Raw genomic sequence first — 23955 nt, 5'->3', positions numbered from 1 at the left:
TGTATGCTTAATGTTAAATTTCATTTGAAAAGTTTTGTTTGCCAAATAAAAAAGGGCTTTTGTTTTGTTTTCGGAGATTTGTAAATCATACAAGTTATCTTTTCCTTCGCTTCTATCGGCCGTGCGTTTATATTGTGTGGAAAGAGTGGGCTCTCTGGCATCAAAATATCGACAGACGTAGACTTCCATCTATTTTAGTTCAATGGATACAACACTGACATGCTTGTCGACAGTTAACTGAAAATGTAATTGACAGAAATTTATTTGTTGTTACATTTAAAAGCTTGCCTGCGGGTTTTAATAAGAGCATGATATTTAATAAATATATATTGTCTTTATTATTTGAAAAACTAAGCCATGAATCATGCATCATTGAAAACTTTACAGCATTTGCCAGTTAGACGAATCGCAGATGCACGTCTTTCAATATCTTACCATAGGTTATTAGTATAGTCGTTTAATCGGCTTGTTTGCAAGATTTCAGCGAGTCCAATCTTTTTCTTTGCAAATCAAGAATTTTTATGTGATGACTTGCAGCTAAATCGAGAGATCGGAGCACAGACGCCATATTGAAATTTGATGCGTGGGTTCAGTATATTACGTCATTATTTCTAAAACACGGCAAAACACTTGCCTAAATATATTTTCTTTTCCAAAACCAAACGATGTCGTTTATTCGTATTCTGTCTGGTAAGTGTCCGTGTAAGTATTTAAATTTATTAACACTTCATCCCATGCACTGTCTCAAATACAAATACATTAACACAAGAAAGTGGAAAGAATTTATTTATTTTATGCGCATACGATGATGTTTTTTTACAAAAAAGTTAAAGTGGGTAAAATCGTATTTCGCGGCAAGACGATAAATCAATTCGCGCGCGCAACGATGGTGTTTTTATCTTTCAGTTCACGTTTCACGTGCCAAATTTCAATATGGCGTCTGTGCTCCGATCTCTCGAGTTAGCTGCAAGTGCGGCAAGTTCTCAGCAAAAAATGATAAGAACAGATTGGAAGAAAGAAAAATTATTAGAAGAAGCTAGAAAGGCAGGAACTGCACCAGCTTTGCAGGATGAAACAGGAAAGTATGTGTATCGTCTAAACTTTCTTTTTACTTGTCAAAAGGCTAACCATCTTGCGCCTTTTTATGTTCGTAATTTTTGTGATTGCGAATACTTAACAGTTTCCTTCTACTTCAAACATTCGATTTCAAGTTCAACTAATTTATATCTCATTATTTATGAATTTTACGAAGCATTTCAAATTAAAAATATATTACTTAGAAATGATTCACGTTATATATAAATAAATTTAAAATATACTAGTTTGTTTATTGTTTAAATTTTAAAGTTTATATAATAATTCTAGATTGTATGTGGAATAAATATAACACATATTGTGAGAGAAAACATGTCATGTGTGTCTGAACCATTCACTTTATAAAATCCTATGTCCAAGTGTTGTCTTGTTATGCGATAATTAAAATTACTTGGTTTTTTAAACCACTGAAGATCTTGTAAAGTAGTGCTTAAAGTACTTTATTTATGAATTGTGTAAATATTTTCATAATATCTGATACATTCAATATTTTGCTTTATCTAGAGACATCAACCCTCATATTCCTCAATATATTTCGGATGCCTTGGTACTATGGAGCATCTGGGTATGTTAAATAGTTTATATTGTGTTGTTTCGTATAGTTTGTTGCTGAGGTTGCTGGCTTGGATTTTTAAATTTGATGCAAAATCATATATTCAACTTGTTTGTTTACTGAAATACAAATAGTATATGCAGAACAAAATTGTTGACTTTAGTGTAAAGCAATCAATTTCGAGTTCAACATCAACATCTTGAACTTTCAAAGCAACTTGCTAATGCAAAGAGTAGTTTTGAGGGTTTTCACCTTCACCTCAGGTTCTGGATCTGGTCGGGATAAAAACTTCAGCTTTGGCCAAAAACTTAGTGTTAATTTTCACGGTCTTTCAAATACTGTAACTACCCACCACACTGGAAAATCTTGCTATGAATGAAGAAAAGGTTTTACAAAATAGTTTTACTTTCATGAAAAACAGCACCTTGTCTCTGAATCACTTTGTCATAAAATATTTTGCTCTCACATTATGCAGTTGTCATAGTGTGAGAGCAAAATACTGCTCTGAGAGTTGTCATAGTGTCAGATACAGTCGAAATATAGTATTTTAATTTATGTATAACGAAAGATGTCATGTTATCTTTCGTTATACATAATTAAATACTATATTCGACTCTATCTGATTTTGACTTCAAACATTAATGTTTTACTCATTTACAAAATCTCACTGCCAGAGCTTTTGTTTTGACATAAATTTTGACTCCCTTTGAAAAATATATCAAAACTGCTCCAAGTGCACAGTACTAACCAAAAATAAGCCTTTACTAGAATTGAACTCCCAACAGTTGTTTCACAAAAAAGAGTCGGATATGCTACATTGACAAGTAACCATGGAAATGCAATCCAAGCTTGAGCACCACCATTCCATTCACAAAATCATTGTAGATTCATCCTTGTCTTTAACAATGAACACCACATAACATTGCAATGAATATTATTCTACAATGAAAAGTTGTAAGATTGTTTTAACTCAAACCATGTCCTGTGTAAAAGTACAAATGCAGACCTTAAATGATTTTTCTCAATATTTAGACCAACTCTCAAGCATCAAAGGCCACAGGAAGAAAGGCAAAAACAGTTTGCGAAAATTGATGCATCGTATAAACGTGGCTTGAAAGAGGTAGCGAGTTACACGTTGGTGAATTTTCATCGTTTTGAAAATTATGTAATGTAACCTGTCTAAATCTTTAGACTGCAGCGATAAAATTTCGAAAGGGCCTGTAAAACTGTGGTGCGATTACTCACAAGAAAAAAGACTGTCTAGAGGTTTCTTTCATGATAATTATGTATTTGAAATCTGTTTTAACTCTTGTTGTCTGATGAGATTGATTAGTGGCGTCGGTCTTTTTTAATGGGAATTTTTGCCTAGCTGAACATCGAGGATAGTAGAGCCTAAATCCGGATCCGGTTATCACTTTAAATCAATCACTTGCAAGATTAAAGGATTACCGTAGACTCTCGACTGTAAGACCTGCACGTGTTACTTTCGTGAGCGATATATGATGGGCTAATACAATGGGCGTGTTGTTATATTCAGAGGGCTTAAAGTCAATGCTTCACGGTAATCTACGCACAACAAGAAACATTTAAACGACTCTTGTGATTGCACCCTGCATGTTGTAATTTAATAAAATGATCTTTAAAGTATGAAAATATGGCATTCATAAATCGCGTTGCTTATTTTACAATCTGTAGTATTTATTTCACTTAACTTGGTAGCGTCCTAGACGTGTAGGTGCTAAATTCACCGGTGAAGATAAAAAACCCGACGAATATGTCCCTGAACAACATAGCTTTGACTACGATGGCAAAAGAGACAGGTATACATGGTTTACACATGAAGTGGGATTGTTCAGTGATACGTCGCTGTAGTTATGTACACAGCGAGTACTTCGCCATTGATTTTTGCATGGTGTTCGTTACATTAAGATGGGTTGGTTATGATCCTGAAGAACACCAAAAGGTGCTAGAAGAATATCAAAAAATGGAATTGGTAAGCGAAAGTTTTTGTGAACAAAGAAACCGAACTTCAAATTGTTCTTATTATCGCATTCTTACTTAATGAACCTCTTGGCCAGTAGCACTGCGAGTACTCATCACGGAGTAAAGTTCTCTTTTTCAGTCATCTAAATATTCTACTCTCCGATTGATCTATATTTATCATTGATACGAGTACTTTATGCACCCATAGGCGTACGGGACAGGGGTAGTTGGAAAGTTGGGCAAATTTTTAACGGGCGAAATTACGGCGGGACCTCTTTGTGAATTGGGGAAAATTTCTTACTCCCCTCTCCAGAAATGATAGCTCCCGTGCGCTTATGTATGGACCTCATCTTTATCTATAAGTTTTCTAAAGCGAAGCTTACTGATATTTCTTTGTAGGCGAAAGAACATCTGAAGTCGGATAAACTGCATCAAGATTTAATGGACGGAAAGAAAGTTGAGGAAAAAGTGCGTTCTTGAAATTTCCCCGTTTCACCCAGTATCATGACGTTTCAGTTGTCACTTACGTGCATAACATTTTATGTCCATAGGAGAAATTAAGTGACGATGACGATGACGATGAGGATAAATATGCTGATGATGTCATTATACCTGGACAGAAGTTTGACAGTAAGAGGTGAGATAGATCATGGTAGTTGCCTTCAATATACCAGTATACAGAGAGGTGAGATAGATCATGGTAGTTGTCAATACACCGGTATCCACAGAGAGGTGAGATAGATCATGGTAGTTGCCTTCAATACACCAGTATCACACAGAGGTGAGATAGATCATGGTAGTTGCCTTCAATACACCGGTATCCACAGAGAGGTGAGATAGATCATGGTAGTTGCCTTCAATACACCAGTATCCACAGAGAGGTGAGATAGATCATGGTAGTTGCCTTCAATACACCGGTATCCACAGAGTTGAGATAGATCATGGTAGTTGCCTTCAATACACCAGTATCCACAGAGAGGTGAGATAGATCATGGTAGTTGCCTTCAACCACAGAGAGGTGAGATAGATCATGGTAGTTGCCTTCAATACACCAGTATCCACAGAGAGTGAGATAGATCATGGTAGTTGCCTTCAATACACCAGTATCCACAGAGAGGTGAGATAGATCATGGTAGTTGCCTTCAATACACCAGTATCCACAGAGAGGTGAGATAGATCATGGTAGTTGCGCCTTCAATCCACCAGTATCCACAGAGAGGTGAGATAGATCATGGTAGTTGCCTTCAATACACCAGTATCCACAGAGAGGTGAGATAGATCATGGTAGTTGCCTTCAATACACCAGTATGCACAGAGAGGTGAGATAGATCATGGTAGTTGCCTTCAATACCAGTATCCACAGAGAGGTGAGATAGATCATGGTAGTTGCCTTCAATACACCAGTATCCACAGAGAGGTGAGATAGATCATGGTAGTTGCCATACACCAGTATCCACAGAGAGGTGAGATAGATCATGGTAGTTGCCTTCAATACACCAGTATCCACAGAGAGGTGAGATAGATCATGGTAGTTGCGCCTTCAATCCACCAGTATCCACAGAGAGGTGAGATAGATCATGGTAGTTGCCTTCAATACATGGAGCGATACTCCCGGGTTCAAACCATTCACTTTAAGCATCATCACAAGTCAAATAGTTACAGTGAAAACCACCATTTCCTAATTGACTTACTTCATTTCCCAGGCGAGTCTTGTCATGGACCCGGCCGCCTTTCTCGAAAGACGAACTCAATTGAGAATTGAAGAACAAACTGAAAGGATTTTATCCGAGCGCGAAGATTATCCGACTTACCAACAACACGTCCAACAACGAAGGAAAGGTTACTCGAAGAATGCGTCAAAGTTCACACGGCCCTACAAGAACTTGTTTCTATATACATACATTATGTAAGGCTAAAGTCATGCCGTTTACGTTGCTGGAAATGAAATTGATGGTCTCGTCTTGCCTTTATTTGGTTTGTTTTCTTTTGCGCAGGCCGAGACAAAACAGACACCGACACCGAACGATGAACTTAATGAGTCCATTGATAGCATGGCCGACAAAACTCAAGATCTACGACGTCAAGTTTGTATCTTTATTCTCCAATCTGTAAAACGTAAAACTTGTGTAAAGTGTGTTGACTACGGCCGTAAACATCATGCGTCAACACTCAACAGACATACATGGCTTTCTTATTGTCAGAAATTTATGTTTTAGATGCGTGTTGCCGTGGCTGATCATATCTCGGATACCTTTCTCGACACTCTTGTACCGCTGATGTTGCTTGTTGACGCTGCCAAAGATGGTAATCAACGTGGGGTCGAGGAATGCGCCATTGTGTTCAGCGAAGGAGCTGCGAAGCTGGAAGAGGTAAAGAGTTGTAGCATACAGTATATGTTATTTCAACCGTTTAGTCGTAACGAAAAGTAAGATAGTCTATCCACCTTGCGAAATGTATACTCACCACCAGTTGGTACGTGGCCTTATAAGTACAAGATAAAGGAAGAAACTATTGGAGCACTCCGGGAAAAACCCAGCAAAACAAACCTGGAGGGAGAGGGGAGATAAAACGCGCACATATACCCAATCTCGCTTGCTCTGTGTACTTATGTGTACCTGCATTGACTAACATATTTTCAAAATTGCAACAGGTTAACGTAAATGTAAAAAATGCCATTTTATTGTGTCACTTGAGGTCGCCAATCTTGCTTGCTCTGTGTCTAATAATGCTGAGGGAGTTAAACTTGTTCGAGTGATCACCAAGAAAATTCACAATTTATGTCCACAGGTTGGTAAAACAACTATATATTTGTTGTGTCTGTGTAGGTCTTATGAAAAAGTTTGCATTCAAATGTATTGCGACACATTGTATTATTCAGCCCCAGTCTTCTTATGCTCGCACACCGCTTTTTTTGCCTAGCTTTTTGCGAGTAAAGTCCTCACTTTTAGGTGATAAATGCAGCCCGCACGTTGGCAGCCCGCCCACGTAGTCGTACGGCACGTGCCAATATCGACACATTCAAAGCGACTTGGGAAAGTCAAGTTCATCTTCTGGTTGAAGCTGTGGATGAGATCACGGAGATTGACGAATTTCTAACTGTTTCAGGTATGAACACATTGATCACCTCACCTGCTTAATATACTAATGATTTATCATGGTGTATTCTTAGTGCATGTTTGTGTTTGTTGTGTTATGTTTTGTGCTGTGTGTCATTTTGCTCAATTAAGTCTAGTGACTGTCGTCGATCCTAATGAGTTCAACGTAGTAAGAAAGATTACCTAGACACAAAATGTACAACAGTATTAGCCAGTTTCCAAGCGTGTGTTTTGCTTCAAACTTTACCACAACATTCCTTTCCTACTAATGTGCTGTTTACAGTTGCTGTATAAGTATTTAATTGTTTTTTGATAGAAAATCATATTGAGAGGACGTTGAATCCTGTATCAAGGCGACAAAGGAGAGAGATGTGGAGACGCTGGATGGGACTGCTGGTCTCATTCGTGGATGCACGGAGCGCGTTGCTGCAGTGGTATTGGCTGAAATGGAAAATTTCGAGCAATGACCTTATACTGAAAATGTACAGAAGACTGTGAAATCACTCGAGGAAGACAGTAAGTGTTTTCCAACTTTCACATATGTTCGATTAACGCTGGGTAAAATCTGTCACTGGCATGTAGCTCTGGTTGGATATGTGTAGCTCTGCTGGGATATGTGTAACTCTGGTGGGATATGTGCATTGAGTTCTATAATAACTGGAGCGGCTCACTTTACTGGGGCGAGGTCGCCAAAAAAATGGCGGCCAACGGACGTATTTCCGCTGAAATGATCGCTTTGCAGAAAAATAATATTCTCGACCTCCCCCTGGTGTCTATAGTAAATTATAAAGAATTTTCAAAACAAACACGATATCACAGAATATGGATATCGTTAGTTCCATATTCTGTGACGATTCTTTTTTGGCATTTCTTTTATAATGCCAACACTTCAATCGTTCAATTGTTGGATGTCGTAGTTTCCACAAAAAGGTACATATCGCTTCTCACAGGTGAGGTAGTTGTTTGTTTTGTTAGTCCGTCAACGATTGAAAAGCAATTATACATGCACTTGAAAAGCCATAAAATACATATTAAATATCGTATTTTTTAAGACTGACTAGAACGCCAAATATACTGATGTTTTCCTGTTTTTTGTCTATAAAATTCTGCATACTTTTCTGTCATTTGTTAATGCATGAAATCGTAAATTTACCTATCTATTTGCAAAATAGTTTCCCTAAAGTAAAAAAGACCCTGCACACATTTTGCTCTGTGAAAAGTATCAAGAAGAAATGATCAGCCCCAACAGTACCCATGATTTGGAGCAGAGCTTGTTATGTTCTATTTGCTGACAACATGCAGGGAAGACTAAGGAGTAAAGATGACTAGAAGATGTTATTGACCAGGCAGAGTCTTAAAAAAATGATAATGCTGTAAAGATAATTGATTTATTGTCTGCCTTATCCAGAGTTATTTAATTTGATCATGGTCAAATTCTATGGATGGAGACAATGGATTCACTAATGATGCCTTGAATGCTTTGAAGTTAAAGTTCATGAACCAAGAAAAGATGGCAAGAAGGTTGTGTGTGTTTTGATGCTTAATTAAATGTCAATTCACAACATATAAAATGGAAAGGCCATAAAGTTTGTGTCTATGTAAACATTTGTACTGAGATTGATGATGACTTGATGCAGATGTGAAGCTTCAAACTGTATAAGCCATTGGGTTTTATATAACTTAATGTTTAAATGATGTCATATCTTTATCAAAATATTTTAGTTGAGTGTTGTTTAAATGTTACTAATATCTAATGCACTATACTGAAGCATTAAAGATTCAGTGATGAAACCCTTAAAATTACTGTACTGTATATTTTTTTATATTTCTTATATTTCTTTAAGAAACAGTTTGAGCTTATTTACCTATTAGAGTACGGAATGGGGATTTATCATATGCATCATTGCTGCTTTTTTAAATAAATGTTTTTCACTTTTCAAAGCTTTTCTACAAAAATTTTGCTTCTTATTTCTTTTCATGAGATTGATGATATAGAGGTAATATAATCCAATAACTTTATAATTTCTAGAAAGCTTTTAAGTGCGTAAGTTTAAGTAGCGCGTTTTTTCAATACTGTTTCAGTCATGACAGATACATTTTTTCGACAAAGTACTCCCAGAAATCGCGGGAAATGCGCTCCAGTAGCCTTCAAAATCCAAAAATTTTCTGGGGGAGCATGCCCCCAGAACCCCCAGATAGCTTCGCGGCATGCCGCGAACCTCACCCCCAGCGCTTGCCTATTAAATTCGGTCACCGCACGCCACTGTACTCACGACTGTTGTAAATAACTTCTTTGCTAGTGAATAAAATAATCACAAAATTTAATAGCGTTCTAGTACATTGAAATCACGTTCAGAGCTCATACGCAAGACTTATATAACGCTAAAGTATAACATGCTACAGATAATATCTTCTACATACATAAATTAGAAATCTACTACTACTTTGAATTAGAAATCAGAACATTACCTTTCGCTCTCAGTCATCTTTTAATAAACGATAACATTAACGGCGTGAATAATTCGGATGTCCATGTGTTGAATATACGAATATTATTCGTGCGCTGATATGTGTTTAAAATTGCGAGCGTACAAGACTGTTGACCAATCGCTATCAAGCGGCGCCCTTAGAAGCGCCGCTTGCCTTTTCTCGACATTCCTCGAATAAGAAGCCTCCAAATCTAGATTAATGCATGCGCAAATGTTCAAATTGAGCTCCGAAGCAGCGCGCTTGCCTTGGTTAATAAATTAATTTAATCCACTTAATTTAATACACTTTACTCATCTTACAAGTGTAGCAAAGTGAAACCGAAAATCACGACAGTAAGGCCCCGTCCACACGTATACGGATATTTTTGAAAACGGAGGTTTTTTTCTCCGTTTCTGAAAAGATTTGCGTCCACACGTAGCGTATTTGAATCGTTTTCGCCTGTCCACACGTATACGCAAAAACGGAGGAAATTTAATACTTCTAAGCACAGAGCATGCGCATTTACTTGTAACAAGAGATTCATCAAGTTTTGCAGCATCCAAATTTTGGCGCTATTTAGCAACATCTCTTTACCATCTTTACATTTGGCATCGTGGGCCACTCTGTTTGATTTCGTGAGTTTGAATAAAAATTAGAATGGCCAAGTCAAATAAAGGCTCCACCAAAGGAAAAGGCAAAGTCGAATGTTATATTTGGACTGATGATGAGGTCGAGCTTCTCCAAAGTTACGGAGGAGTACAAGGTTAAACAAACCGCTGAGAACATCGACTGGGAATCTTGTCAGAGCAAGTACTCTGATATACTTTATTTATTTAAATCGCAATATCCATCTGCAGAAAACGCCAAGGATATCGGAAAGATTTTCCCACAACAAAGAAGATATTACGAAAGTAATAATAACCACCAAACTCAAGGCAATACGGTCCAAATTCAGAGCAGCCGTCGATAGTGGAAAGAAAAGTGGTCATGGGAGGGTGGTTCTTTGTACTTCGAAGTTTGTGAAGCGATATGGGAGGATCCTGCTACATCCACAATAAATGCTGGATTTGAGTCTGCAGACATAACAGTAGACTCAATAAATTCATCTTCAACTCCTTCGAGTCCTGCATCATCAACAATCTTTGACAGCGATATATCACAAGAAACAGACAATATCGAGACCTCAAAGAAGTGCAGGAGTCTGAAGTTAAGAAAAGAAGAAATTTGCTTGATGCTAAGCTGAGGGATACAAACAAGAGAAATGAAAAAGAAAAATCTCACCAGATAATGAACTGATAATATTGGCACGAAGAGAGATGAATGAAGAAAAAAACGCTAGAAAAAAATTGATGAAATGGATCAAAAGCATTTACAACACTCCGAAAGACTAACTACCATAATGGAGCAGCTGTCAGGGTCTATTGCTGAAGGATTTACAATGGCTGAAGTCAATGATGCAACCTACTGCATTTTTTTCACAATATGTCCCTCAACGCAATCCTTTACCTTTTAGACATCCACATTCAAATAATTATGCACAATGCACACAAGTCGCAGTTAGTGGTCATGATAAATACAACTTGACCACTTTACAGCCAAGATACCCTGAACAATCAGGTGTATTCCCCAATTATTCATAAAAAGAACAAAAATATATTTGCACAGTTTATTTTTTATTAAGACAGCATTAATAGCACAATTTGAAACAATTTATATCATTAAATCAACTCCATAATTTAGTAGATTAATATTATGTTCAAATAATACTTTTCCAACATAATTAAATTAAAAATCAATATATCAATGTTGTGTCACGGTCAATCTTGGAAAAGCTATCATGTTCAATCTATTATAAGTATATTTACAAGAAGTATTGGTGCAAATTCTTCCATATTTTTCAAACACATCAAATTCTCAAGGATCAAAGTACTTGGTCAAAATCCTTCTTGTTTTCTTACCCTCACTTTCATTGCAATCAGTGGTGAAATTGTTAGTAACAACAGCTGGTTGAAACTCTCTATCGTAATCAATGGCAGAGGAAACCTTTTCTTCTCCAATCTTTTCATTGTTTATCTCACAGTAATTATGAAGCACAAAACATGCATAAATGACACATGGTAGCTCATCCATATTTATATCTATTGCTCTCTTTAAAGCTCCAAATCTAGCTTTAAAGCGGCCAAATGAACATTCAATTACCATGCGAGCCTTGCACAAGGTCAAACCGAAGTATTGTTCTTGCACAGTTGACCCACCATTTGAATTTTCCTTCATAACATACGGCATAAGTGGATATGCAGGATCTCCCAGAATGAATACTAGCACAGGATCCTTATCAGGAAGGATTGTACGTTTGCACGGTGGAATTTTTCCACTCTTTAAGGAAGAATTTAGACTAGAGTTTGAAAATACTCTAGCATCATGCACACTCCCGGGCCATTTGACAACAACATCCATGAAACAATAATTATAATCACAAGCAGCTTGAACATTAAGGCTATAACGACCCTTACGATTGATGTAATCTGTTGAGTTTGCATTATGCTGCCTAATTTCTATGTGGGTTCCATCAATTGCTCCCAAACATTGAGGGAAACCGTGCACTCTATGGAACTTTTTTACCAGACAATTTACTTCTTCCTCAGTCCTTGGAAGTTTAATATATTTTGGACCAAGATAAATTGTTATGGCTTTACACACTTTCCGGACGATTTTTGACACAGATTGCCGGGAAAGCCCAAAAGCGTTAGCTGTTTTCCGCATACGACCCTCGTCGCTCAAATAATATAATGTGACGGCTACTTGCTTCACAACGTCGACTGATTTCCCATTATAGTGTTTTCCCTTCGATGTATGGTCTTAATTCTTCCGCCAAAGAGTTGATCGATTCTCTGCTCATCTTAAAGTTCTCCCTCCATTCCTCTGTTACGACTATTTCACTGGCAAAGTTGTCCCACCAAGCACTTGCTCGTCCCGGCCTTGTCCAAAATCTTCGTGGTCTAACTTTTTTTTTCTTTACTCGTTTTAAAACTTTGTGGCATCTTAGACACCGAAAGCAACTTCATGATATTCATCCGCTTTCTTAAATATTGCCCATGAAAGTTTATCATTGCAACGTGCAAGTTAATGCATGCTATCAAATTTGAAATTATTCCAAATAAAATAGCAATGCACTTGTGATCCGCCATTTTAAAAAGTACTCGTTTGACTAAATTCATTAGACTGGGCTCCATTATTGACGTCATCGTTTTCAAAAACCTCCGTTTTCGCCCGTCCACACGTAAACACAAAACCGGCGTTTTCAAAAGTCTTCACTCTGAGAGCGTATTCGAAACCTCCGTTTATGGTCACCGAAAACGCCGTTTACGTGTGGACGCAAGGCCAAAACGGAGGAAAAAACCTCCGTTTTCAAAAATATCCGTATACGTGTGGACGGGGCTTAAATCGCGTATAAATAGCAAGCATTTCAACTGTAAAGACAATTTAGACAAAAGATTACATTGACATTGTTTAGAACAGAAAAATTTAAACTGATTTTGCTCAGAGATTGATCCAAAAAATTTTTGTTCGGTAAAATGCTTAGGCAAGCGGCGCTTGCCTACGCTTGCATGACCGCACGCCACTGATCACACTACATCACAATGCATCACCATGCATCACACTACACCACAATGTATCACAATGCATCACACTACATCACACTACATCACAATGTATCACAATGTATCATACTACATCAAAATACATTACAATTTATCACAATGCATAACAACGCATCATCTTTATTATTGCAATGTATCACAACATTACAATGTATCGCATTACATCACAATGGACTGTAATAGCGCATCACATGAGAATACAATATTGTGACTGATCACAGAACCACACTCGAGTGTCGTTATGTCTTGTCAGGGAATAAGTATTGCGATAAATTCATAAAATAATTGACATATTTATTATCAGAAATCATAAAGATGGGAAACTACAGTCTCCTGCCTTTCTTCAACTAGATGAAATGTTCATGCTCTCTTATGTCAAAAGTTTTATATTAACTTTTGACATTGGAAATTGCCGGAACACGTCTGATTAACTCAGAAATTTTCAATGATTTTGGACCATTGTCGAGGTATTACAGTCCAGTCGTTAGAATTGAATACTTTTTTATTAAAAATTTCGTAAAATTTAAAAGAAACTCACTAAACTATATATCAGTGTTCATCAAAAGTTCACTAATCTATGAACTTAATTTACGATCTGGCAACTGAACACCAATTGTCAACACTGCCTTCCCAAAATGAAACCCCACATAGATCAATGGATACACAATGGCTTTGACTGCTTGAACCATTGGCTCGAATAGACTTTTGTCGGGCTTACTAGATTCAAGAAAATACTGCGTGCTATAAAACAAATACACTGTTGGATGCTACAAGAGTGGTAAAAACCCTTTACCCTCATTCATATGACAGAAAGCTAAAATCATTCACTTTTGAGTTAACGCATATTTCTTAACAATCGAATATTCCAGCCACAGTAATAAAGTTCAACAGTTTTTAAAGATACATCATAATGCACCTTCCATTATCTTGTCCATGCATTTATTGACAATTGTTCAATAATGAAAAGGCGCATAAAATATTCATGTCATTTATAGCTGGTGCATGTTTTCGTCAACATAAGACACTTTTGCACTATGACCAATATAAAGGAAATTCAAATGGCTACTTCACTTGATGGACGTTTAACACTCTCAGTGTAAAAGCATAAAAATACTTTCAGTGTTTTATTTGTGCACTTCAGATTTTGAAACAATTCCTACTTACACTCATCTATTTGTTCAACATTTACCCTCAGAGATTTCGTCTAATTTAAAAGAATGCTTTTTCATGCATGATATACTTATCAATTTGACTAGTTAAGCAATCAACATCAATGCTTCATATTCCTGCATTGATTTGCAAACATCTTTTTTGTACATTATCATAGTGCTAGCTGGGGTTTTAGCTAATATTAAAAATTTGATCAAAAGAAAATATTCATGATGTTAGAGCTTGTGTATGTTTTTGAAAGATATGTTCAAATTACGTGTAATATGACCAATATAAAAGAAATTTAATTCAGTCTGCCAATAATTTTGATTTTTCCTGTCAATTAAAAGAGAAAAGTATTCAGTATGTAATTCACTCTAAATAAGAAAGATTGCATCACAGTTTAAAATAAGCTATAAAGTTTTGTAAATTGCAGAAGTATATCAATTTGAGTTAAGGCACCATTGACATGTAGAAGGTATTCTTTCAATTTTTTAATGTCCAGGAAACAGTTATTACGACATGGTCTCTTGATTCTGTTTGAAACTTAAACCTGTACCAGACACTGATCCTTGGTAAATAATTAGACATTAGTTACATATAGTAATAGTTAAGGTTCTGTCGAAGTTGCGGAGGAACTAACAGCAAGTGACCACTAACTGGCATATATGTACACATTTTAATTGAACGTTTAATGAAACTTGATTTTTTAATACTAATGTTGTATGTTTTTATTCAATATAACTTGTTGAAAAAACTATGAATTGTGATGAAATTGTTCAAAGGAATGCTTGATTATATTTAGAGATGAGACAATTCGATTAATCGACGATACCTAACGGGGGGGAATGGGGGGTGGGTGATTTTCGAATGAACATTAATAGTCAAAACAGGTTAATCGAAACGCAATAAAATGATAAAATAAAACATAACTTAACATAAAAATAAAATAAGAATAAAGTGATAAAATAAAATTTTAAAGAAATGAAGGTTGAATGAACCACGCAATTCAATACTAGTAAAAATGACTATTATTCGTTTGTTGTAGATAATCGACCATGCATATATAATTGCTCATCTCCAATTACAGATGCGTAAATAAAAAGGGAATGAATTAGCTTTCCGTCTTACGAACGATTGGTAAAAGAGGTTTTTACCAGTCTTATAGCATCTAACAGTATATTTACTTCTGTGCTTTACCATTCTATGTAAATAAAACAAATGATACACTTTGGGCATAGCACACAGAATCTTTTTAAACCTGGAAAGCCAGACGAAAGTCTGTTCAGCAGCCATTTATTTCCATTTGGGATTTCAGTTTTTAAAGGCAAAGGATTGTATTTCTCCAGGCATTTCTCGTCTTTGTGATTTTTGATATGAAGGCTATCGATTATTTTACGAATTGACAGCCATGCTTTATCCCATGGTTGAGACCATGGCAAAACTTTTTTTCGCTGCTTGTAAGCCATCTAGGTGGCACATTGTCATATGGAAAAAAAACGGAACTCCAATTCATTGGGTTGATTTCCTTTAACATAATGCGCAGCCAAGAAAGAGTTATCAAAAACACTTGAGAAGGGCTTTCAGATCTGAAAAAAATTAATTGCTATGTAAATGAATAATAAATACAAAGTTTTTCTGAAGATGCGCTTTTGTCAAGCATTCTCTGTGCTTACCTATAAAGAGGACTCCATTTATCGATTATTCCTCCTCCTCTAACTATAAACAAATGCCCACTTGACCACTTTTGAAGTCTTTGTTTTCCCCCAGTTTCCTTATTGCATTTTGTTTTTGTTTGTTCAACACAATCTCTTAAAATAGCTTTAATTGCATCTGGCTCATTATTAACGAACTCAGCATTGCCTATATGGTACAAATTAGCGTTAGCACTAGTTATCAATTGTGTTTAGAAACGACACACAATACACAGCTTTGTTGTTCCATGCATTGTTCAAAAAGAATGAAACACCTACACCAGGCTTTCTAAGCTCTAACCGACAAGAAATTTGTCAAGAGATTTGGTTTTCATTTACAAAAGAATGACTTTGAGACTTGAGGCCTGAAACTTTTTACGCTACACTTTTATAAACATTTAAAATGCGAGAAGGCAAAGAAAAAGCACGCAAAATCAAAATAATCCAAAGTAACAATTTCCCCACCATCACGCGTTCATGTATAACTATAATCCAAATGCTGTCATAAAAAGTTGTTTTTCTATCTTAAAAAAAAAATATGTTATTAATTATCGGTACCAATGTATTGCAATTTCATCATATATATAATATGGATGAGGTTAAAAAAATTCAAACTCATGCCGTCATTCACAAACCTGCTTTATAACACACTGTCATTAACGACCACTTTTACGTTAGTAGGAAAACTTAGGTTTCACTGATATATATTACTATATTAGCTACAATGTAAAACTGTTTTTCATATTGCGAAGTAAATATATACCTTGTGACTCCACAACACTATTTCCTACTGGAAAAGTGTCGTCATCTTTATCAAGCTTTCCCAGTGTTTCGTCCATTTTTGACACGTCATTGTTAGAAAGCAGACCTGTGTCGTCAATCAATTCTTCACCTATAAAATAGAGTAATTCTTTGTAGTAATTTTCTGTCAGCTCTGTAATACACATATCATTGAGATAAGTTTAGAGAAAGGGGTACCAATTTTCCTGCAAAATACTATATACCAAAGCAAGAGCAGTTGTAATTAAGTGTAAAAGCTCTGTTAATATATCTCGAATTGATCATGAAAAATCGGACTTTATTCTCAAGCATGATTATAGTCATGACAATTGTGGAGTACATACCAGGGCGGATCCAGGATTTTAATTCCTTAGTCGGAAGGGCGTGGTCGAACAAAATTTTAATAAATGGGCGTGGTCGCATTAGCTAAAAATTCTGCTAACGCAACATTGTTAATATGATGAATTATAAGGACTGTTTCACCCTATATCAGAGCTCATCAGCATGCCTAGGAAATGGCACCACCACGTGAAAATGCAATTCCGACATGGACAGCCTCAACGTAATGAGAAGCCTTAAACAAAAAGAGAGCAGTCTGGTTTTAAGGCGCCAGATACTCGCCTTTCACACCTTTGCAACAAAGCAACAGGAGTTTGATTAGAAAAGCGACAATGTGGGACATTTCAAAGATGTAAAATTGCTCAGTTTTCTACATCATCCCTGTCATTCTAATCCTTTAACCTCGCCCCAAGAATATGCACACACATAATCTGAATCTAATGGTTATTTTGCCGAGCTAAACAGAAAAGTAACACAAACCACCGCTAAAGAAAACGTCGAAACGCTGACCTAAACATTCAATTTCCATAAATTTTGACGATACTCCAAGCTCAAACTGATTTCTTTTATAAAAAGGTATTGTTTAGGAAAAGATATGCTATTGACTGGTGACACAGTTAACTTATTAATTCCTTTGAGAGCATGACTCCAAATGTCAGTAACCCTGTTAATGATGAAGTTAAATATTTGGTCTTTCATAAGGTCAATTGTTCCTTCACAAGTATCACAATTAGACAAAGTTGTTGTTATTCCCAGATCAAAACGCATATGCATTAATTAAGACCTTACAAAGGTGAATATTTCTTGTATGTTAGGTAACTTCATCAAAACGCGCATCATATATATTTTAAGATGTAGATCGCCGGGTTAGTATAGTCCTTAGAAGGACTGTTGGTGTTGATGTTGACTGACGTTTCGACAACCTTAGTGGTGGTCATTTTAAAAGTCTAGTGACAGAAGATGTTGTATATTTGTACCATTTTCACAGAGATACAAAAGCAATTGTGCTGTGTATGACACACATAAATTGACGTTTTCAATGTTCTTTTAAAAAGTGCTACGAGAAAGAGATGAAATACTACACCCAATATTCCTAATTCAAACTTGAATAGACATATTAAAATGATGCAACACATCATACAAATAATTTCAAAATGGTTTCACGCAGGCTCAGAGGATTACCCATAGTGAAATTATTTAATATACAAAATTAAGGCAAAGTGACACGTTTGTCACTAAGATTTATGAGATATCATGACTATACAAAAAATTAGAAGCTCTTTCTTTCCTTCTCGTCAAAACTATAATGACCAAGCCTAAAGAGTCAAATTTTTACAATTTCAGTTCTAATCGCCGGTTTCCATACGCAAATTTATTGATCACCTCATCAACAGTAGGCTCTATTTCCTGATGTATTCGCATTAGTGCAAGTCCATTTAAGCGTTCTTCAACCATCGTACTTCTGTTGTAAGTTTTAAGCATGCGAAGTGCTGAAATAGAGCGTTCGCACTCACAAGAAGTAACTGGAAGAGTGGCTAGTAACCGTAGACATGCCTTAATATTCTCAAAACCTTCAAACCCTAAAGCTTTAAGTGTGGAAGCTGCACTGTCCGGTAATGATCCCTCATATGTTGTCCAAAACTTTTCCCATAATTCCAATTCAGCATCTAATCCTAAGGGATTAGGAAGATCATCTTTGTAAAAATCTGAAAACAAACGAAAATTCTCTTTCCAATTCTTTTGTTTGGTGGAAGACTGTTAATTAGCGAAATCATTTTTGATGGAACAACGCTAAAGCCGTTATAAACGTTGATTTGACTAAAATCAAATCTTGCCTGAAGATCAGAGTTTAAGTGGTCTAGAAAAGGAATAGTGAGAGCCTTTTTGTAATAATCTGAAGCGCTAGAAGATGGGTGATTCTCATTGTGAACTTGTCTGCCAGCTGTTCTGGGCATTTTTTCATCGACATCTACGTTTTTAGCTAAAGAAACTGCTTCACTATACCATTTACCATGATATAAATCAACATCATTCCTCAATAAAATTCCCAAGTTTTTTAATGACTCAATTAAATGCATTCCATCCATAACATCACAGGTTTTAGCTTGTAATAACTGAGTAACAGGAAGTGTTAAATCTAACATGACCAGCATTATGGCTCATTTCAGTTAAAGTATGAAAAATTGGAAGGAATAATTCTTGAAATATATCTAGACCATCTATTCGCTCAATCCATCGAGTTCGACAAACATCCTTTAACTTTGATTTACCTGAATGTGGGCAATAGTCTTCAACTGCTTTTGAAAGTAACATTTGCCGTCCATCAGAGAGATTGAAAAAGTAAGAAAGTTCTTTAATTTGACTAAAAACATTTCTGACAAAGGGGACAGAACATGAATTACATATTGCAAGATTTAACCTATGGCTGTAACAGTGGGTGTAGATTGCTTTAGAATTCAAACGAAGAATGCGTGCAGAAAGACCATTGATATGCCCTGCAACAGCCCCAGCTCCATCATATCCCTGACCTCTGCAATCCTCAATGCTTAATTTTAGTTCTGTTAATGCACTGTGAATTAATTTCTCAAGACTTTCCCTGATAAACCCCATTTGCAGTGCAAAAACCTCACAAAATCTTCTCTAACATTCCTATTGCTATCTACAAAACGAATCACAAGAGAAAGCTGCTCTTTGTTTGCAGAATCTGCTGCTTCATCAGCAATTATACTAAAAAATTTATTTATTTTTATTTCACTAGTTATTTTTTCAGTGATAACCTGTCCACAAGCAGCAATTAGATCATTTTGAGTAGTCTTTGAAATATAAGAAGCATTCTTTGGACAGTTTTTCAAATGATCAGCTAAAACTGTGTCACCAGCCCGAACACGAAAATTTAACAATTCAACATAGTTACCAACACCACCTTTTGAGTAAGAACCAACCTCCGGATGATATGAAGAATCATCACGGTGCCCTCTTAATGCTAACCCAAGTCTACCACAAAGTTTAATAGTATCAATTATTGATACAAGTTTTTCCCTATTTTGCCTGATGACTTGCTGTTTGTGCTCATCAATCAACACCTCAATCTGCAGTCCTTCTCCTGATGCCTGACCAACTAATGACAAATATTTATTATGTGTGCTTTCGTGCAAACCTGCTCTGGTGAGAGCCTTAGAACTCAAACCAATATGGCGTTTGAAGCAAGCTTTAGCATCAGGCCAATATGTCATTGGTTCACTAAAAAGTTTTTTAATTCTTGTATTTTTATTCGGAAACTGATCACCAAACAAAACACAAGGCAGACAAAAAGCACCATCCAAAGAAGGGGAGTAACACAACCAAGAATAATCTTCCAGCCACGAATAAAGAAAAGATCGACCATCAGCTGATTTAGGAAATGGGTAGGATCTATTCGGTTTAAAAACATTGTGAATGAGCTGGAGCTTTTGAGAATCATTCATATTTCTAGCTTTTTCTCTAAAATATCTCACATCATTTGGATATTGCTGTGAAAATCTAATGAAAATGATTGCAAAAGTTCTTGTTTTGGGTTATGTATTAAACCAAGACTAGTGATGGCAGGCACCTTTTGTGTTGATTGTGTTTGTGTAGTACTAAATAATTTGGGCAAAATAAATTGTTTAGCCTTATTACTTGCTGGGGTTGAAACTGGTTGAAAAAAATTAGAAATGTTAACAGTAGAAGACTCTCTTTTCACATGAGGAATTTTCTTGTTAGCTTTTTCTAACAAAGCAGAAGCCTTTCTTTTAGTTTTACTGATAGGTTTGAAAATAAGAGGTGCAAAGTGATTTGTCTTAAAGACTTTACTAGAAGTCAATAGAGTTGTAGAACAAAACAAGAGGTATAAATAGTTATATTGAGTAGGTGGTGTTGGTAAAGGAAGACGAGGTGAAATAATTTGGTTGAACAACAACTTAAAAGAAACTTCTCCACAATCAGGATACATCAAAGAAATGATTCTATTAGTAACTGAGGAGAGAGCAAGTATACACAAAAAACTACCCCAAATTTTATCTCTACAGTTGCAAAGAGCTTCCATTTTAACAAGATCAAGCCCTGATAAACCTGAATCCACACTTTCAAAACAACAGGACATAGCCAAAACATTTTTTGCACTAACAGAGACCTTGTCACCATGCTTCTCTAAGGTGGAAGTGAATATTGGATGATAACAATAATAATTTGCATATATAAAAAGCTCTATAGATACCATAGCTCTCAAAGTGTGAATGAGAGCATTGCTTCCAACCAAGGCCAGAGAAGCAGAGCTGTATAGACAATTTCCAGATGGTTCAGATCTAATAAAACAGCAGTCGAAAGATTTCTTGATTATTATAAGACTGCAACAATTTATGCAATGTCAACAAAGCGAGTTAAAAGCGATCATTTCAACAACAATGAAATGACAACAAATCGGCAGTTTTGGTCTTAACGTGTCATAACAACTACGCAATTAGGCTTATATTCATTTCTACTTATCTTAATTTAACTAATTTTACCTTAGAGCAACCGATGGCTTCGTATTGTCGGCCTTCACATGATGAGGCAAATAGACTGTCTCAGCATTTACATCACGATACAAAGATCGTCCAATTAAAGGAAAATGCTCTTCAGGCATTAAGAAACGAGAAGAATTATATATACCACATAATTCCTCAAAGGTCTTAAGCAAAGCAACATCATCACTTTTTTTTAAGTCAGAGAGAACCCGATCCAAAATACTGCTAGAGCTAGCCATGACGATCGATAAATATTCAAGCGCAATGAAGCAGACAAATATATTCCGTCTAAGTTCGCTACAACAACCAATCAAATCCGAAGATTCGGCAACATCATATACCAAAAATAGATATATCCTGCAAAAAACTAACAATGTTGACCAATCACAAGCTTTAAATTGGTATAGATCCTGCAAGAAATCTCCACCAATTACAGCTATATAGCTGGTTCGTCTGGGCAAATCAGAATCACAGAATGAACATAGATCCTGCAGATCATGCACGATACGCTAACCAATGAATGCTCGCAAATTGATCAATTTAAACCAATCAAAATCGGTATATGGACCCAAATCCTGCGGAAATTTTAAAGCACTCAAGTGTTATAATTTAAGGAATACCCACGGAATTTTTTGAAAGTGACAAGTTAATACGTTAGTCGCCCGACTTAGTTGACTAAGTTTAAATCCGCCTCTGCATACCTATGTTACTTGGCTTCACACCACAATATCTTAAAAACCACCACACTAGTGGGTACATTAGGGAAGTTTTTTTCCAAATATTGCACATGTTGTTCGCAGAATGCCTTTCCATGCTGAGGCGACTCAGTGCATACATTGGGATAGTTCAGAAATGGAATACCTTTTACAAAATTCTAAAAACAATTTCATATAATATTATTAAGTAACGAAAAGCAAAGGAGTAATGTTATATAAAACTAAGATAAGTATCTTTCTATGCATCATGCAATGAGGAAACATTAATTCCATAATCCATCGGCAACCCATAGCCTTCCACATCCTATAAGTTTGATTACGAAAATATCTTAGCCTGATGAGAATCATAGCTATTTTTCAATAAAATATATTTATAGCTTTTAAACTAATTTTAAAATACAATTGCATCTAACTTACCGCGCTCTTTGCAAGTATCAGAACAATCGTCTGATGTATGCTCGTACAAACTTCTCGCCCTAATTTTTTCTATTTGTTCTAGTACCCTAGAAGAGCCCCCATCTTCTTTAAGCAAACCAAAAAAGTCCAGTTGCCCCAATTCCCTCGACTCATTCTCCATCTCGCCGACCCAAAATGTAGCAGCAACTTGTTTCTCTCCAAAATCTTTATATAAAACGCAAATAATGCTTACCACCAAAAACTGTAACAACGTGATAACAGTAATACAGATCTACAACATATCGTTCTCTTACTGCCATTGTGTACTTCATTAAACGCTTCAGAAAAACCGTTAAATGATACCCACGAATGACAACTATAGAAAACATGTTTCATTTGTAAAATCTACTTGCTATTTTAAAATTAATTAATCAAGTGATTATATTGTAACTTACGCGAGTGACAGCTGCCACTGAAGCAAAGTTGAATCAACAAAACAGACATCCGTAGCCTCGATCATTTTTCTTTGTTTGGGATATAACATCCAGCCATCTTTCCCATTACGGTACTTGGAATATCCATGAAGCAAATTACAGCGATTGCATCTAAGCGAAACTTTCACTCCATCGGTAGTTCCAGAAAGATCGTGTACCTGAACTATTACTGGCTTATCATTACTAGAAGACTGAAGTAACTGAGTAACTGGAAGAGTAAGATTAAAAATACATCTAGTTATTATGAGTGCTGCAATAAAATCAAAAGTTGTCAAAAGATGTAATAGAGGGGAAGCTTTACTAGAGGTCTCACGATTACACCTTCCTTTAACGTTGAAACTCATTTCTTCCAAGGAAAACACAATAGCAACATGCAGTTCTTCAAAAGAATCTAAGCTAGTAATACGTTCAGCCCATGTTGTCTTACAAGCACTTTTCAATTTCTTTTTTTTCAGAATCTGGACAGTGCTCTCAAAATTAGTTGTCTGCCCTGGAAAGAGTTGAAAATTTAGTAACTTCCTTCACATGTTCCAAAATATTTCTTACGTATTGAACAGCACAATCTAACAAATACTAAGATTTAATCTGTGACTAAAACAATGTGTGTAAATGTCTTTCTCGTTCAAATTCTTAATCCTTGCAGCACACTATTAATGCATCCAGAAAAAGCACCTGCCTCATCATACCCCTGTCCACGGCAGTCCTGTATGTCCAAATTCAACTCTTCGTTTAAACATTTCAAAATGAAAGATGCAAGGTCCTTCCCAGACATACCCTCACTACAATGAATGAAACGAAACAATGCTTCCCTTATGTTGAACGCCTCGACAACAAAACGCAAGACCAAAGACATCTGTTCTTTATTAGAAATATCAGATGTTTCGTCTGCAACCTATGCATAAAACGTGCTCTTTTTTACTTCAACTAGAAGCTGCTCAGTGATGAATTGACCACAACACCTAATTAACTCATTCTGAGTAGATTTAGAGATGTACGAGGCATTTTTA

General features: G+C 36.1%; 4 protein-coding genes and 1 pseudogene across 4 annotated transcripts; 2 read left to right on the top strand and 3 right to left on the bottom strand.

Annotated features, from left to right (window-relative positions):
* Positions 1-964: 964 nt before the first annotated feature.
* Positions 965-3561, top strand: LOC124450594 (annotated as a pseudogene).
* A 561-nt stretch (positions 3562-4122) lies between these two features.
* LOC124450592 (catenin alpha-2-like) lies at positions 4123-7336 on the top strand. Its single transcript, XM_047001224.1, is given in 8 exon segments — positions 4123-4268; positions 5335-5537; positions 5626-5715; positions 5848-6000; positions 6326-6418; positions 6580-6736; positions 7043-7051; positions 7054-7336. Coding segments are annotated over 6 exon segments (585 nt in total). The 5' UTR covers positions 4123-4268; positions 5335-5537; positions 5626-5682; the 3' UTR covers positions 7194-7336.
* Positions 7337-11109: 3773 nt separating this feature from the next.
* Positions 11110-11958, bottom strand: LOC124452089 (putative nuclease HARBI1). The gene has a single exon (XM_047002682.1). It carries the CDS (start codon positions 11956-11958, stop codon positions 11110-11112), a length of 849 nt encoding a protein of 282 aa, XP_046858638.1.
* A 3085-nt stretch (positions 11959-15043) lies between these two features.
* Positions 15044-22074, bottom strand: LOC124450595. Its single transcript, XM_047001227.1, has 4 exons — positions 22044-22074; positions 16464-16592; positions 15683-15869; positions 15044-15595 (listed from the first exon to the last, which is right to left on the bottom strand). The coding sequence occupies exons 2-4, from the start codon at positions 16537-16539 to the stop codon at positions 15397-15399; spliced, it is 462 nt and encodes a 153-aa protein (XP_046857183.1). The 5' UTR covers positions 16540-16592; positions 22044-22074; the 3' UTR covers positions 15044-15396.
* Positions 20090-21551, bottom strand: LOC124450591. The gene is made up of 2 exons (XM_047001223.1): positions 21343-21551; positions 20090-21141 (listed from the first exon to the last, which is right to left on the bottom strand). Exons 1-2 carry the CDS (start codon positions 21459-21461, stop codon positions 20310-20312), a joined length of 951 nt encoding a protein of 316 aa, XP_046857179.1. The 5' UTR covers positions 21462-21551; the 3' UTR covers positions 20090-20309.
* Positions 22075-23955: the final 1881 nt, after the last annotated feature.

This window comes from Xenia sp. Carnegie-2017, unplaced genomic scaffold, assembly GCF_021976095.1.
Source record: "Xenia sp. Carnegie-2017 unplaced genomic scaffold, XeniaSp_v1 HiC_scaffold_24, whole genome shotgun sequence".
In the NCBI taxonomy this organism is placed as follows: Eukaryota; Metazoa; Cnidaria; class Anthozoa; order Malacalcyonacea; family Xeniidae; genus Xenia; species Xenia sp. Carnegie-2017.
This window is presented reverse-complemented; position numbering and strand designations above follow the sequence as displayed.